The following is a 16805-nucleotide window of genomic DNA, read 5'->3' on the forward strand; positions in this document are numbered from 1 at the left end:
CAGTTGGCAATCTTATCGAAAAAAGAAAAAAACAGGTCAAGCTTAAAGACATTCTACTATATTTATTGACTCAGGGGTGTGAAAAGATCAATAGGACATAAATCTTTGTTGGCTATATATAGGGAGGAAGTGCTAGGGGGTGGACAGTGATTGCATGGTGAACAGAAAAATGAACTGAGAAAGATAACTGGCTTATTGCTTTTTATTTACTCCAAGAACTGAAAAACAACAGAAATCCTTTATAAAACAAGAACCAAAAAGCAAAAAAAAAAAAAAAAAAAAAAAAAAAGGAACCTTCACAGGGTGAAAAGTCCACCACCATGGAGGCAAAAGTTCTCTCCCATTTAGGCCTGAGAGAAAGGCTTTGATTAGGCAATGAGCAGCCATGCATACACAAGAATGTATGGTATGACAGGGTGGGTATGGTAAACCACCCTGAAGTGCCATATATTCTTATATATGCACTGGCATGAAGTGGTCTCTTGTAACATGGTTACAAATAAAATGGATGGAAAATTTTAAATAAAACAGTATTTTGAAAACTTTTAATCATGTACACACCCACCACTAAGCACCACTAACAACTTTTTTCTCCTCTCTTCTGGAATTTTTTTTTGAGCATGGCATAGCGTGCTTATAGAAAGTTTCTGGTGACTACTTCACTCTGATGGTAAGGTTCAATATGAGTGAGGGATAGATTCAACAGGGCTGGCTGCAATAAAGCTTGGCTGTGTTCAATCAGCTGAATCTAATTATCAATAATATTTGGTCAAATGGTTGATTGAGTGACTAAGGAGGTGATTACTTTTTCACATAGCTGATATGCTTTTTTATTAAATAAATGAAATGATATTAAAAATGGCCGTATTTTTAGACAGATATGTCCGCAGCTGTGGTTCATTGTAATTGCGTGATTTCGGTTATTCCTTTTTTCTCTGAGGCATCTGGTAGCCAGACTGGCCATTTCTTGTTCACATACATGTACAACATACATGAGTATGTATGCCATACTTATTTATATACAGTACTTACACACATTCCATATTTTATAGTAGCGGTTGACATTCTTCTTCTTTTACACATAAGTCTCCAGCCTGAGCCATTCCCTTTTGTGCACACCATGTAGTGGCAATCGAACAACAAACATAGCGATGGAATTTGAAGGCGTTTCCAGCGTATAGTGGTGCAAAAAATGAGGTCTGCCATGGCATATGCGTTTGACGATTTATTTACATGCAGATTCAAAAATACTTACAAAAGCCGGGTGCACTGAATGAATGATAACCGAACTAGCTCGTAAATATAAAACAAAACGTAAAATACTAACAATACGACAGGACAAACAGCACAGATGCACACACAGGGTTGAAAAACTGTGTGGCTTCCCAAGTTCAAAATTCCCCGCTTCCTGTTCACCTGTGACTCCCCTATGCACGTGACCACTGTGATTACCTGCCTATGCCCTCTAGTGCACAGGTGGAGTAACTACAGCAACATTTACACAACATACAACATGTAGCACACATCAAATTGGCTACAACACACCATATGTAATTCAAGAGAGGCTGAATAGCAAGGCCCTGTAGCCCATGTTTTTATTTATTTTGTGCTGTTTTTTTGCATGCAGGATGAAGTGGGCACCCTAAAAGCAAAGCATTATCTACAGTCATGATAAAATATCTGCCTCAAAAAATGCAATACTTTTGATATCCTCCCACCCCCCTTTCCACTCTTTCATACATTATTTTCAAAGATAAATCCTTTTTTTCAATTCCACTACGTATCTTATGGATAAATATTTAATTTTGATGCACGGCTTACTTATTCAGAAGCTGACTGTTTCGATGCAACGCTCAACACCATTACGGCAGTGCAGCTGAAGAAACACTCTTCCTCATGAGACCACTTCCCTCCCTCCACTGCATGACTCGGCATAAAAATACAGGAAAAACTTTTCCCAAGAGTATTTTATTCAAGCACCGGACATGGAGCACGACGCTGAACCGCATGCAGTCCGGGCTAATCAGCGATGAGGAAAAGGGGATTTCTGGTGTCACCGCAGTATTAGTTCGGTCACTTTCACTGCGGTTCAGGAAATTAACTGAAATAAAATTAATGAGCTGAAAAATGCCCAATTGCCCATAAATGCTCTACGATTAGTTTTTAATCAATTCATCTCCAGAGTCGACTAGGCTAAACTGAAATTGAACTGACCCCAACTCTATGTTCTCAGTTCAGGGTTTTTCCTTCAATTAAAAGTCTTGGGCAGACTTCCTGTTTCTTCAAACAGACAATAGGAGAAATTGCGCCAAAAAACCCTTAAAGCAATTATTAGAAATGAACTGCTTTCAAGTTTTCGTGCAATCTAACGACACGCTAAATTGACTTTAGGAGAATCGGCTTAATTTCATAAAGAATGAGACTAAGCAGAGTGTGTGCTACTCAGGCGGCCACTGTTTTCAACAGAAACTACCTACCTTCTACTACCTAAATTTTGGTGGACTGGTGTCTTTATAGGGCAAATGACAGTTTATTTATGAGGTATCTGCTTTTAGTGTACATTTATAGATCATTATATGATATAATTGAACATAATGCCATGAAATTACCTGAAATATGCCATCATTGTTCATGCAAATATGGGTTCTCTTTGCAATGGAATGAACAGGAAATGCTTCAGGATTTGGCAATTAAGCAATTCTCCTGTAAGTGCAAAATTTTGAAAAATCCTTCATGCTGTTACAAGGTACAAGTAACACCAGTGACAAAAAGGATAGCGCGAGCATTGTCTGCGTGAATGTATAAAAAATAATATATAAATAATATATACATAATAAATACATTAAGCTGGCATTTTTATGGATTCATGAAGTTAAAAGGTTAATATTGTACCGAGCGACAAAAATTAAAAACACATTGCAAGACACACTGCAATTCTAAATCCCACTATTCCTGTAGAATGACCCTTTACAATGCGTTAATCCGACAGTGAAGGCTGTATCATATTATTACAATTCTACTTGATTTGATAATGTAATCTGAGAAGCACTAAATGCCATGTTTAAATACACACAGTTAATAATTGCAGACATTGTTTCAAGAAGTCAAATATTGTCCATTTTACACATAAATCCTGCTATAACTGCACACAGCAGTATCTTGGACAACTGGCTGCTCAGCTGTTTCTTGGCCAGTGTCATTAGTGCACCATTAGTTAATGCACAAAGAAACCTAGCAAAAGATCTAGAGTTGATTCAAGGTGTAGCATTTGCATCTGGAGCCTGTTGCTGTCGTCTCTCAACATGAGGACCAAATAAGTTCCAATGCCAGTAAGCAGGCCACCATGAAGCTGAAAATCTGAATAACTCGATCAGAGACATGGGAGAAACTTTGAGTGGGTCAAAATTAACCTTTCAGTACATGAAGAACCAAGAATGCACTGGAGGGCTCAGCAATAGCGAATGACCTGGTAGACCATGAAAAACCACTGTAGTGGAGGATGACCAAAGAATACTTTCAGTTGTGAAGAAAATACCTTTATCAACTGACGAACAGATCAAGGACACTCTGCGGCATGTCCGCATACATGCGTCAAAGACTACTATAAAGAGAAGACTAACACCAGCATAACCTCAGAGGGTTCACCGCAAGATGCAAACCTCTAGTAAACCTCAAGAACAGAACAGCCAGGTTACAGTTTGCTAAAAAAAAATAATAATAATAATAAAAAAGTACATTTAAAAACATAAAAGTTTTGGAACAAAGTCGTATGGCTCAATGAGATGAGTATTAACCTGTACCAAAGGAAAGAAGAAAGAGTGCAGAAAGAAAGGAACTGCTCATGATTCAAAGCATAGATATGTGGAACAGGGTGGAGGGTGTTATGGCTGCCACTGGAACTGGCTTACTTGTCAAGTTATTGATGATGTCACTGCTGACAGCAGCAAGACAAATTCTGAAGTGTAGAGAAACATCTTATCTGCTCAGATCCACGCAAATGCTTCAAAACTCATTGGTCAGCACTCCACGATGCATCAGGGCAATGACCCCCAAACATACTGCTAAAGCAACCAAGGAGTTTTTCGGGGCCAGAAAGTGGAATGTTCTTGAAGTCAATCACCCATCCTGAATCCAACTGAACATGCCCCTCACTTGCTGAAGACTGAAGGAAAAAAGCCCCAGACACAAATAGGCACTGACTAGGGATGAATATTTTAAAGAATTTCCTTAATCGATTTTCGTTAAAATTAATGACCGATCATCAAGCATCATCAAACATCTGATTGCAGCAACTGACAAGGACGCAGGCCAGAATCTTACACAATCATCGTTTCTCCCAGTCTTCGGTCAAGTTCTAGGATGAATGAACTTGAAACATTTATGAAAATAGAAGATAGGCTGTAACCTTATTGTACTATAACAGGTTGACACTGTGAGGTTAGGCGAATCGTCCCAAATTCTGAATATGTGTAGGTGGGGCTTCAACTGAAGGAGCCAAATCTCCCACAGACCTACAACTCAGTGGTGGGTAAAATGTGGTATATCGGATAAGATCGTTCAGCAGAAACCACACTCACAAACTAACTTCCATTCTCCAGACCAGGGATCTCCAAGTCCTCTGCGGAAGGGCCACTGTGGCTCTTCAGTCAACCCGTGTCAAAGTACTGAAGGACATCAACCACCAGCAGACACGGTGGCTATCTAGGACTGATGTTTAAGATCCTCGTTCTCAAGACACAGCGTCTGGGGTGGAGACTTTTAAGCACTTTAAGCATTTAAGCCAGTTACATGTGAATCATCATTTCCCACCAGAAGTCTACAGCAGGTCAGGTTTGGATGCAGTGCGTGTGAACAGCCAGCCCCAGCAACATGCAGAGGACGGCAAAGCACAAAACACCTGAACTCTCCTGCTTAGGCTGTCACATATCCATGTCACCTAATGGTGGCCAATCACCTGTCACTGGCAGTGTACAGTAATGGACTAAGACAGCAGAGAATAGCACATAGCATAGGCTACTTATTTATGCTTAATACATTCATCGCATTCTGCCAAATAATACAGATGCCAACAACACAAAAACACGGTTAACAAAAAGAAAAATGTGGACCGCAAAGAACGTTCTGCAATGGAAGAACAGATGTATCCGAACAGTATCAAGGATGTGATTCCTTCATTATTAATTAGAAAACATGGATTTTCCCACAACAAATGTCTCAATCAAAGGCAGTACACCATGGACACATATACCAAGAGTTTTGTACTTTTTTGACAGAGAGAAAGTTTACCAATAAAGCTGAATACTGGTGGAATAATGGGTCTGAATTCAGTATTTCCTGAAAATCGCAGGAGAAGTCAGAACAGGTCGCTTTAGTATATACTGATGTAAGCTATATAGAACATGTAACACGCATTATCCGAGACGGATGCAGTTACATTGTTATAATCAACATCAAAGTTCAGTAGGCCCTGTTTGACGCTCTCTACAACTGAGCTAACTTGCAGCATCAAAGTAGTGTCGGCAAGAATAACTTTTTAAACCGGATGTAACTGATTTCCCTCGCAGAACTAAAATATGCTCAACAACATAACTGCCGGTGCAGATATCACATACAAGTCCGTTGACTCGCATATAAGCACGTTTGTATGCTAGTCAGTGGCCTGCGGTATACTTCCGCTGAAATTGTTTTTGGGGAAGTATTCCCACTATTTCTAACATGTCTATTTAAAAATGCCCGTAATTTAAGATTGTCGTCTTTTTCAACTGAAATGCTTGCCCTCAAAAAAATTAACGGTCAAGTCTCGGATAACATCTGTTCCCTTTTTTGTCCACTGGCAGAAGATTGATCTTTATTATCTCAGGAAATCATCTCTGTCCACTGTTTATGTCCCTGATGAGAAAAGGTTGAAAACCCCCAATTTAGACAGTAACACACATTTAGGTCATGTGCCCTGAAATGCTGTTCCTAGTTATAATGTGAACATATCAATCCAGAAACTCACTCACAAAACATGATAACCCTGAGGTAACATGAAAATCTGTCAAATTTATATCACATACTGTTGTTTGTAAGGGCGGCAGTGAAGTATAATGGGAAAGGAACTGGTCTCGTAACCTAAAGGTCACTGGTTCGATTCCTGGGTAGGAAACTGATGTTGTACCTTTGAGCAAGGTACTTAACCTGCATTGCTTCAGTATGTATCCATCTGTATAAATTGACTTAATGTAAATGCTATGTAAAAGTTGTGCAAGTCACTCTGGATAACAGCGTCTGCTAAATGCCCGTAATGTAATGCTAGTACTAATTGCAGTCGGCAACAGTAGGGCTAAGCTACTGTTATGGTTGGATGCTGATTATTTGATCCCAAAAAATAAAAAAGATTTATTTCTAAAACAAAGGGATGGCCAAGCTTTGTGGCCCTGCAGTGTAACTAAGACCGATGCCTTCGTGGGATTTAGACATATTGACTTAATTAACTATAAATTCTATTCAGACAGCAAGACAACACAGAGTGAAAAACTAGGCTATACCTTTATTCTTGGAACAAGGTTTCTGTACAATGTCACTGAATATGACAGCTGTTGGTCTAAAATGTTGCAACCACCACCAAATCCTTTCACTACCTTCACAAACCATAATACAATGAATAGGCCTATATACCAGCGAATGTATTTATCTTCCAGTAATATTACCGAAGACAGAATAAACCGCTTTTGCTCACGGCAAGTGGTTAAAGACATCAACAGAGTAGCGGTAGGTTACAATCAATGACAGCGTAACCTTAAGTGAAACACTTCTTCGACGGCCACGAATAAAGAAAACTGTAGCCTACACCTACGTGGTGCAGGACAGTTGTAATGGAACACAACACAATAAGAGCGGCAAAACAACATTTCAACCGAAAAGAATTTCTCAAGATTGAGAAATTGAGTATTTGCCTCACGCTGCCTGAACAATCAACAAACCAGGTTTGCAACAGCTCGAACTGTTAGCCATAGAAAAAATAAGAACGTGCGTTTTTACACAGTGCAATACTAAGACACTTTCCCCACATAAATGCCCATTGCAGCTATAGGTAGCGCAGATTTTCGGTTTATCTGGTTGACTCAGTCCTTACTCGGGAATGCAACCTACACAAATGAAACCAACAGCAGTCTTTCATTTTTAATAAGGACTTATATTAAAATAGGCTACTATCCGCTGTGTCTTCGACTAATCTGGACGTCCGGAGTACACCTCGGAAATAAATAAATAGTGTACTCGATTCCTTGTTCGCTCCAGAAATGAGGGCGTATACATTTTTAGGGGCACACCTCCACATACATAGACAACCATCACAGGCCAAATACACACTCCTCCTCGGTAACACGCTCCCTATCCAAAATATCTGAGACACCAATTCAAGATGCTGATTGGTCATTGGCGATGTCCGTCAAAACTGAATGCACTGTGTAGAAAAACTGCAACAACTGGGGTAATAATGTCCCCTTAAAACAAACTCACGGTATACCTGTAAAGTTTCTTCTGCAACAGCAATACCTCAACATCTATAAGAGTATCCAAAACCATCGACTGAATTGCACACAGCGTGGTCTTGGGCATTAGAGGTAGATATTTCCTCGATTCCCCTCTGCAGGCAATTGGCAATTTGCCTAACGTTTTCGGAAGCCATTTTCATTGGCCACATTGGCTACTAAAAGACAGACTCACCTTCCAAGAATCCGCAACCCCGGGAGGGTTGTCTTTTAATCGCTTTATTCCACAATAATAAGTCTCCCCTTTCCTGTTTCGCCCCCGACAACGCAGCAATAAAATCTGATTTCACTAGTCCTCGGCGATGTAAAGTTTTTATTTGAAATAATTTCAGCGAGTCAGCAGCTTCTCTCAGCTTTGACCACCATCTTTTTAATACAGGAAATGACATGGAAAACGGAAGAAAGCAACTTGAGAACAGAGGGGACCCTAAAATCAAAGACATACGATGTTTTACCCAAAAGTTTAGTTGTATAAAAATCTGCCACTGTTATACTATTCACAGAGGTGTGTGCATAGCCTGGTGTTTTCTTAAACCAGTGTTTCGCAAAACAACGTATAAAGCATTAAAATGCTATTTTAAAAATCGTTTTCCTTCCGGTGGTTAACTTCATTATGTCACTTAACGTTAACTGCAATCAGTGCACTGCTTGGAGGTTTTGCTACGCTTAATGCATGTAGCCGGCGCAGGCTACTTTAATAATCTGCAGTGTAAAGTTTCGTTGAAAGCAACGTTAAATGGTGTAGCCAAGCTACTGCTATCTGTTGAATCTATGACTTAATCGCTAGGCTAGCTAACTAAAATGTTCGCTCTTAACAGGAATGAAATTGCTCGCAAATAAAATACAAATGTGCCAAATACAGTCGCCTAACGTTAACCTATCCTGTACTACAATGAAATTACAAAAGCCTATGTCTCTCCAACGTCAAAGATCCGTCCGCCAGGAATACACAGTTACTTTGTAAATGTCTCCGGAAGACAATGTAACAATGGACAACGTCTGCGTTTTATCCGGAGTCGATCAGTGGGAACTAGGCAACAATGTGACGACTTTTGCCTTGATTTGAATGTGCCCGCTCAGCCAGCGTAACCTACTCTGCAACCATATTTAGTTCGATCTTCATCCCGTTTTCTATCTCTGAGGTGCAAATATAACTAGTAACACTTGGTCCTGCAAGTTGGAACAAACCATTTTTTGTTGGATTTTTGTCAATGCTACTGCCCAGTGGCAGCAGTATTGTTCAGATTGGAGTATTAGGCTATCAAACCAGACTTCATGTTGTATCATCTGTACGAGAGTCCCATAATGCTGCTGGAATTTCTCGGCCTTGGTTAATTACAGTGTGTATGCTATAATGGGACATAATTATTTCTGCAGCAAACCACGTTTTTTTCTATTGTAGCCTAATATTCAATAAAAATGTGAAAATGGACATTCACACAGCTTCAGAGCATCCACAAGAGTAGCTAAGTAGTTAAGCCTGTACACATTATGTAAGCTATAGGTGACTATACAGCTACCTTTTGCTCTATCCTGTGTACTCAAGTTTGTATTTATTTATTTAGTGATTACTTGTATTAGTTTGCCAGATACACTTAAATTATCTAGACATTGATATTAAAACACTACACGAAAGGCATACAGTCATGGTACAGCCCCTTAAGGACAGGGAACCCTGTAACTTTGCCTACGTAATTTATTGACTGAGTGCAACTGTAGCTCATGTGTTTCCACAAAGCTCAGGCATTTGTAAACTAAAACTAAAAAAGTGCAACAGAACAGGCACAGAAGCCAAATGCATGTAGACATAAGACTGTAAAAAATGTTATTAGTTAACTATTTTCATACTTTGTAGTCCATGCTCACCAGTATTCTGAAAGTATATGCCAGCAGTAGCACAAGGTATGGCGGGAACATGTATGAAATTTTGAATGCTACCCAGGACAAAGAAAAGTATGGATGGGTGAAGGGTTGACATACTTTGAGCCAAGCTGTAATCATATTGTAGAGGCTGCATACGTGTTTTGTTATGTACACACTTGCTTGTAATTTTCCATTGGACCGTGGCAATATGTAGACCAAACATCAAGACACAACGGATGAAGCTGGCATCTTGAGCAAACAAGATGTACCCACAAGAACAGTGAAAAACCGAACAACTAGGTAAGATTGACCCAAACATCTGCCTATAAAATTTTTGTGAGGGTTGCAGATGGTACCAACACATGGTTGCACAACCTCTTTGGAATTATATTAACATGCCTGTAAATAAACAATATGCCTTTTAAAAAAATGCAGTGCATCACTGCATTAAAACACGTTTAATGCAGTGATGTCTCAGACATACTATTTCTGCAGAAATAAAAGACCCACTTGCAGTACATTGCTGTTTTCTGTCTTTGTTGTCTAAATGAGGATAACCCAGCAAATGCTGTGTGCTTCTGCACTTGACATGTTAAATTTCCAACTAGCCCATAAACCCTTCCCCTTGTTGACCCTATGCAATACATAGACCGGTGCCTTCACATGGGATGCCACCATATTAGAGGATGTCCGGAACTTTAGTGATCAAATATCAGCAACTTTGGTCAAGCCAGGAACCCTGTAGACTCAAGAAAAAATGTGACATTTCAAGATCCATTTCTTTGTATGTGGCATCTGTACAGCGGCAACAAAATGAGAGAACACCACCTAAAGGTTGCTGCAGTAGTAACGGATGTCTGTGCTGCTCACACATAGCAACAAAGGAAACTGCTGGACTGCTTGTGGCAAGGTAGCTATAACGGCTTTTGGGGGCATCGGAAATGGTCCTGGTCTCAAATACTACAGCACTGTTACCAAATGTAAAAGTATGCAAGGGAGCACAGCCTGGACTTGCGCGTTTGCTGTCTCCAAGGTGATGACTTTAGTCAACTGGCTGGAGTTTGATTTTCAATTTGAGACTTTTACGCGTGCATGCATCGCACACATCTTACGCCACCTTTGTTTTGTAAATGTACCCTTTTTCTCATTTTCAATTAATGTATTGATAGACGATAAATTGATTTCAGAGAATCAACAATCAACTCTTGACATTCTAGGTTAGTCAACCCAAAGAAAATCGCGCAAGAGCAGAAATAAACATATGACGTTGATATGACATGACTGTGCAGCTGTCAAGTGATCTAAGGATCTATTTTTTTCTCTCCAAATCTGTGATTAGCTTTGGCGTGAGGTTTACTGAGAACGAGAAATTATCTAAAAACGTGAGTATGAACGCCAGATGCGAGACACTTGGCAATCATGGATACTCAGCTTTTATAGTATGAGCTTCTAACATTAGACAACTGGGAGGACCTATGAACCAGCAATGCTTTATTTTTTGCTTCGAGTTAAGTAATTATGCTTCCCTCAATATAACGTAAACTAGGCAACTTTGACGTTAGGATTCTAGCGCCAACTTCATTTTATGAATTCAGAAATTTCATTTGTGTCACCGATAACTCGCTCCCATAGAAACGGATTTCTATTTTACCAGAGCGTAGGGTGACACTTTTCACACAGTTTCTTGTAAATAATGGTTCTCAATTTTTTTTTAACGCGCCGATAGAATGGCTCAGGCTTTCTATGTTTCAGTGTTAACTATGGCTAGTTATAACTTTTGTTCGACCACTGCATTTGTCTGAAATCCGTTTTACCTCAAGAATCGTTAGCTGAACAGCGAAAAAGTGTTTGTGAGGCGATGTTTCCTCGGGGAAGGTTTGTCTCGAAGATACAACTTCCGGACGATGTCCTTGTTGGCTGGAGAATGATAATTTTCCCGGAGTTTTTGTTAAAAAAAGAAGGCACTACCTTGGCCAAGGCGTAGAAGAAATCTAACCCTGAGTTAGTTAATTTTTTATTCTCATGTTATTGTTTCTTGGTAGATGTGAGTAAATGTCTAACTTGCAACATCTTTGCAGATCGACATGTTCATTACCTAGCACGCGAACTCTTGGCTAGGCTATATCAATGGACTGTCATATTGGTGTAGTTAACTGTACTAACTTAGCCTACTGTTACAGTATCTAGCCTTATATGATTTCTGCCGATAGATTTATATCTGTCTAGTTAGCTAGCCAGTTAACTACAAACCACCAAGTTCTCTGGTTACGATGAGGAAGTTCCGGCGTCTATTTAAGTAGCTAGCTCACAAGCTATTGCTTGCATACTAGCAGCTAGTCTTCCTGTAATGTATCAAAATGGAGCGTTTCATTTGTATTTGCGTGTCTGAGTGTTTACGCTCAGTGGTTACGCCAGTGCTCGAATAGAGTGTCTGTAGTTCCGTGACATGCTTGCATGCTGCACACGTGAGTTTTTGTAGCGGCATACTGGGGCTTTCAATGGCAAACCTATCAATTGTATGCTCTTTTGGCTATTTAACAGTGTTAGCTATCGTAGCTAGCGAATGAATACGTACTGTCTGTTTTATGCCGTTAGCACCGAAAGTCATTTCGTCACAGGTGCGCATGCTCATATATTTACTACAAAGGGCTTAGAAGTAAAATGCAATCTCGTTTGCGTTTTATTGCTAAAAACGTTGACAATTTAACGGAGTGTTCAGAGTAAACTATTGCACACTGTTATGCTGGCCATATTTGTCAACATAAAACTTGCCACGATATTTATCACACTTTCTTTACAGTTTCAAAATGTAATGACAAAGGGTATATGTATTACATTTCACATATTGTTGGTTTAAAGTCACATTGTAAATTTAATGAAAAAGCATTAAAATTTAGAACAATTCCGCAATGTACTTTATTCTCATACTTTATTCTCATACTAGTGGTTGCTAATCATTATCTATAATCATTATCTATAAGCAGGTTGTAGACTGTAGCTGTTTTTCTTTTGGATTTAGTGTCTAAGTACCGTGGAAAGGACCCCCTAAGATGTTTAAAGGACTTATCACCAGGCCAGGACTCCCTCCACAAGGTACTGAAAGCTGTGCCTCGAGGCCTCACCGTGGGTCCTTCCTTGGCAAGCAGCGATCGCTTGGGGCTTTGGTGCGTCGGGCGTGCCCTGCAGAAAGGGGCTCTCTTGGGCCTGCAGGAAGACCAAGTCAAGAGCACAGGCAATGGAGAAACACAAGAGGTACACAAGCATTGCAAGAACTATAATTCTGGCATGAGGCCAATGCAAACTGCATGTTTTAACGACCAACGTCCATGGAAGCCTGTTGAAGTGCAACATGTGCAGATCCAGTAAATCACAAAGCTGATGATTTTTAGAACTTAGTAGTGCTAGTAGAACCCAATAATTACAGCCATCCTCTGTACAAGTTTGAATTGAATGTTTTTGCAGTCTAACAGAACAGGTATATTTAATTTGTTCATAGAGTGGGGGTGAAGTTCCATGTGCAGCAGTTACCAGTGGGCCTGGCGGGGATGAGAGTTACTGGATTAGGTATGTCACTCCAGACACCACTTCAACTTTTATTACATTTGCTGGTTCTGATTGTAAAACAACACCTGTGCACTGACATCAAACCTTGCATTTCACTTGCTTACAATAGTTCATGCATTTAATGTTTGAATTCAGTTACATTGAATACAAGTCTTCTGTGTAGAACAAAATATGTTTTTCCTACATTATAGGCTTTGAACATCTGTTTTCCCACCCAAAATCAATAGTGTCCATGTCTGTATATTGCAGACTTAGCTGCCACTGGACAGACATCATTTCACAGTGCACAATATTTTGTCCAGTAATGATTTGTGAATTTTTCTTCTTGTATCAAACAGATTCGCCTGTTTTGCAAAGAGTAAGGCGGAGCAGAATGTGAGCGTCCAGGAAGTTGATGGCAGGCTCTGTCTCAGGGCTTGTGAGGACATCGATCCAGGAACGGAGCTGCTTCTCTGGATGGAGGATCAACAGGGTCCTCCTCAACCGCTGGAACCAGAAAAAAGCCAGAGAGGGAAGGTCACTGCAGAAGTGGTTCTTGAAGAGGACGCGCCTTTTGTGGAAGGAGTGAACCGGCCTCATGAGGAGACTGCTCTGGAGCAGGAGTCACAGCTGCCAGGTACCATTCTCTGTAGATGTGTTTACTCTTTGCCCGCTGCACATTAGCAATATGGATGCCATTTGATGAATAACTGTTTGGTGTTGCTTATCTGCAGATGTGACCAAGACTTCTCTGGCGGCTTCAGGAGAGGGGAATGGGAAGTCCACGTTGCAGAGCCATATCAGAAGAAGAAAACCGCAAATATTTCGAATGAAGAAGAAACCTGTGAGGAACCTTGAAACCTGTGCCCCTAAACAGGCCAAGCAAAATGGGGGCGGGGGAGGCTGGCGGGAAAACAGTACCGCGAACGCTTTTCCGGAGTTGTCCAACGTGCTCCTGAACGAAGGTGGGGTTCCCTCGGAGGAAATGCAAAAGGCGGGAGAGGAGTGTCACGCTGGCAGAAAGGTGGAAGAGCAGGGCCCAGGTGCCTCTAGAGCCAGCTCTCGCCTGGCCGCCAAGCCCAGGAAGGTGCACACGCTCGTCAGCCGCATCCAGAAGAGGCTGCAGGAGCGGAAGATGAGGGTGCTGGAGCAGCGCGTGGGCGAACAGGGCCCTTCTGAGGACAGCCCCGTGGAAGCCCTTCCCGGAGGCCCCAAAAACAGAGCGGCTGACCAGGAAGCAGGCGCGACAGAAAAGGTGGAAGCACATCACTTTGCGGTCCAGCAGAACCCCTATGACTTCCTCAAGGGTATATATCGAGGGGGAGGGCAGGGAGCTCAACAGGAGGCTTTTGTGCCCGTGCCCGAACTGTTCCATTTAGACACCAGGGAGAGGCGGTACAAGTGCGACGAGTGTGACAAGAGCTTCTTCCAGCTGTGCCACTTGAAGAAGCACAAGTTCACCCACTCCGACCTCAAACCGTACCTGTGCACGGAGTGCGGGAAGAACTACAGCTCCCAGGAGAGCTTTCGCGCCCACCTCCTCATGCACAAGGGGGAGAGGCCCTTCAAGTGTCAGCAGTGCGACAAGAGCTACGGCCTGAAGCGGGACCTGAAGGAGCACGAGGTCCTCCACACCGGCGAGCGGCCCTTCGTCTGCGACATCTGCGGGAAGGCCTTCGCCCGCCGGCCCTCGCTGCGCATCCACCGCGAGGCCCACCGGGCCCGGGAGACCGGCGTCCGGGCCGCCAAGATCAAGTGTCCCGTCTGCGGCAAGGAGCTGGCCAATTCGGGCTCGCTGCGGAACCACATGAGGCTGCACACCGGGGAGCGGCCGCACCCCTGCCCCCACTGCGGCAAGACCTTCCGGCAGCGGGGCAACCTGCTGGGGCACCTGCGCATCCACACGGGGGAGAAGCCCTTCAAGTGCGACCACTGCGACCGGCGCTTCTCGCAGGCGCCCGAGCTTCGGCGCCACCTCATCTCGCACACGGGGGAGGCTTACCTCTGCCCCGTCTGCGGAAAGGCCCTCCGGGACCCCCACACTCTGCGGGCCCACGAGCTCCTGCACACGGGCGAGCGCCCCCACACCTGCGAGGTGTGCGGGAAGGGATACACCCTGGCCACCAAGCTCCGCCGCCACCAGAAGTCCCACCTGGAGGAGAAGCCGTACAAGTGCTCGACGTGCGGCGCCGGCTACACGCTCATGCAGAGCCTGGTCCGCCACCAGCAGGTCCACAAGAGGAAGGAGCAGAAGGTGGCTGGGGAGCTGGCCGAGGCCCTGGCGGCCCTGGAGCCTGGCCACCCAACCCCGGTGAAGGGGAGGCCGAGGAGAAGTGCCCCGAAGGTGGTCTCCAGGCCCAGGGCGCAGCAGTGGGAGGGCCTGGGGCCCCCTGGGGAGCAGATGGTGGTTTATGTCCAGGACATCGATGGTCTGACCATGGAGCCCACCCCCGAGGAGGTCATCATCAGCACTTCCGGACCCTTCCAGGACGGGGCGGCCTTCTCGCCCGAGCACGTCATCCACAAAATAGTGGGCACCTCTGGCCAGCTGAACCAAATGGTGCAGGAGCAGGAGTGCGTGCAGCTGAACGAGGACGTTATAGAGATCATCGTGTCGGACTCCACTGAGAAGTGCATCATCGTGGAGGAGCACAAGGTCCCCGGAAACGTGGTGATTCTGCAGGGAGATGATGGGCTGAGCTCTGTGGCAGAGACTATTGAGATATAATCAAGTTCTCTTCTGCCTGACATTGGATGGTTTCGTGTATGCCCAAACAATTTCACTATTGATGATGAAAGAGCAGTTTATGGAATATGGACACTTAGCCCAGAAAGTGGGGTTATTGGTAGGACTTGGTAGGACAATATACACATTGGTGTTACTTTGCATGTTATTGGATTACTGTAGTCAATTTTATACAAAACATTTTGTATAATGTAGTTGCTGTGGGACTAAAATAAACCAAAAAACTCAAAAATTGAAAGAAATGATTAAGCAGTGTTTTGGTTCAGGTTGCATTGTGACACCACCAGCAGTGTCTCTGTAAGATTTCTGCAAATATTGACAGTCCTGTATGGTCAACCTTGTCTGAGCACTAACTGTTCCAAAACCGTCCTTTTCAAGTACCACACAAGTTGTGGTTTTTGTGATTTGCGTAGAAATAACCGTATCGTTGTCAAAAAAAGGTGCAAATCATGTAAGGTGCCGTTTCATGTAAAGTTTTTCAAAATGTGCCCCTCACTTTCACAGTCTCACCTTCTCATGCCCTCTGAGCCCGTAGTACTAAATGCCAAATGGAAAGTTTAGCTTTCACTTCATAACATTACATTTGAAATAATGTATACAGAAGCCTTAAAGTACTTAAAATATATTGTGTATTTCCTGTTTACTTTGCTGCAATGGCAGCAAATTCTGACATCACCTTTGTACTGTGTGTTATCCAATATTTGAAGTCAAATATTTAAACGTCCAGGACTTGCAGCTGGATCAATAGTCTTTTTGATTTGGGGCTTCTTTTATGCTGAGCGCAAGATTTGGATGTGTATGCGTTTTATAATAACACGATTCCAAGCAATTGACGATGAAAAAATAAATCTCCTTACAATGATGATATTCGTACCTATAAAGGTGTGGCGTGAATCTGGATTTACCAGCAGAGCATAGAACACCAGTTCTCTGCTTTTTTTACTTGTTTTGGAGCCTCCGTGAGACCATGTTCTCTTTCTCTTCTGCTCATACCCTTGTCCTGATTTAAGTCATGTAGAATGTTTACTCATCCACTTTCACTTTTCCTCCAGTTCAGTGTGCGCTTCACATGCCAGGCACTCAACAGATGCAATTAGCTCGAGTGACTTACACTGCTT

At 42.6% G+C, this 16805-nt stretch overlaps 2 protein-coding genes across 9 annotated transcripts in view; one reads left to right on the forward strand and one right to left on the reverse strand.

Moving 5' to 3' along the window:
• prdm11 (PR domain containing 11) overlaps positions 1-8618 on the reverse strand; it is a 44815-nt gene extending 36197 nt beyond the window's left edge. Inside the window, exon 1 of one of the 5 annotated variants that reach the window (XM_035395685.1) lies at positions 7711-8618. The gene's annotated coding sequence lies outside the window, so the exon portion shown is untranslated. Of the gene's footprint in view, positions 1-1032; positions 2663-7134; positions 7260-7710 lie in introns of those variants that run through there. The other 4 variants (XM_035395689.1, XM_035395687.1, XM_035395688.1 and 1 more) reach the window with 4 other exon arrangements.
• A 2541-nt stretch (positions 8619-11159) lies between these two features.
• On the forward strand, positions 11160-16552 carry znf408 (zinc finger protein 408). Of its 4 annotated transcripts, none has more exons than XM_035394868.1 (5): positions 11160-11442; positions 12418-12650; positions 12895-12962; positions 13301-13578; positions 13676-16552. In XM_035394868.1, the coding sequence occupies exons 1-5, from the start codon at positions 11421-11423 to the stop codon at positions 15667-15669; spliced, it is 2595 nt and encodes an 864-aa protein (XP_035250759.1). In that variant the 5' UTR covers positions 11160-11420; the 3' UTR covers positions 15670-16552. The 4 variants fall into 4 exon arrangements, with proteins under 4 accessions (XP_035250759.1, XP_035250762.1, XP_035250761.1 ...); XM_035394871.1 differs by having other exon boundaries at positions 11161-11399; XM_035394870.1 differs by lacking the exon at positions 11160-11442 and adding an exon at positions 11501-11863.
• The last annotated feature ends 253 nt before the right edge of the window (positions 16553-16805 follow it).

This window comes from Anguilla anguilla, chromosome 16, assembly GCF_013347855.1.
Source record: "Anguilla anguilla isolate fAngAng1 chromosome 16, fAngAng1.pri, whole genome shotgun sequence".
Classification (NCBI taxonomy): Eukaryota; Metazoa; Chordata; class Actinopteri; order Anguilliformes; family Anguillidae; genus Anguilla; species Anguilla anguilla.

Bases quoted from the DNA above. Each gene is read 5' to 3' on its own strand.
- znf408 (XM_035394867.1), top strand. From the start codon at position 11,962: ATGAATACGTACTGTCTGTTTTATGCCGTTAGCACCGAAAGTCATTTC. The intron at 12,017-12,417 runs GTGCGCATGCTC...TTTTGGATTTAG, and splicing joins CGAAAGTCATTTCGTCACAG to TGTCTAAGTACCGTGGAAAG. The intron at 12,651-12,894 runs GTACACAAGCAT...ATTTGTTCATAG, and splicing joins GCAATGGAGAAACACAAGAG to AGTGGGGGTGAAGTTCCATG.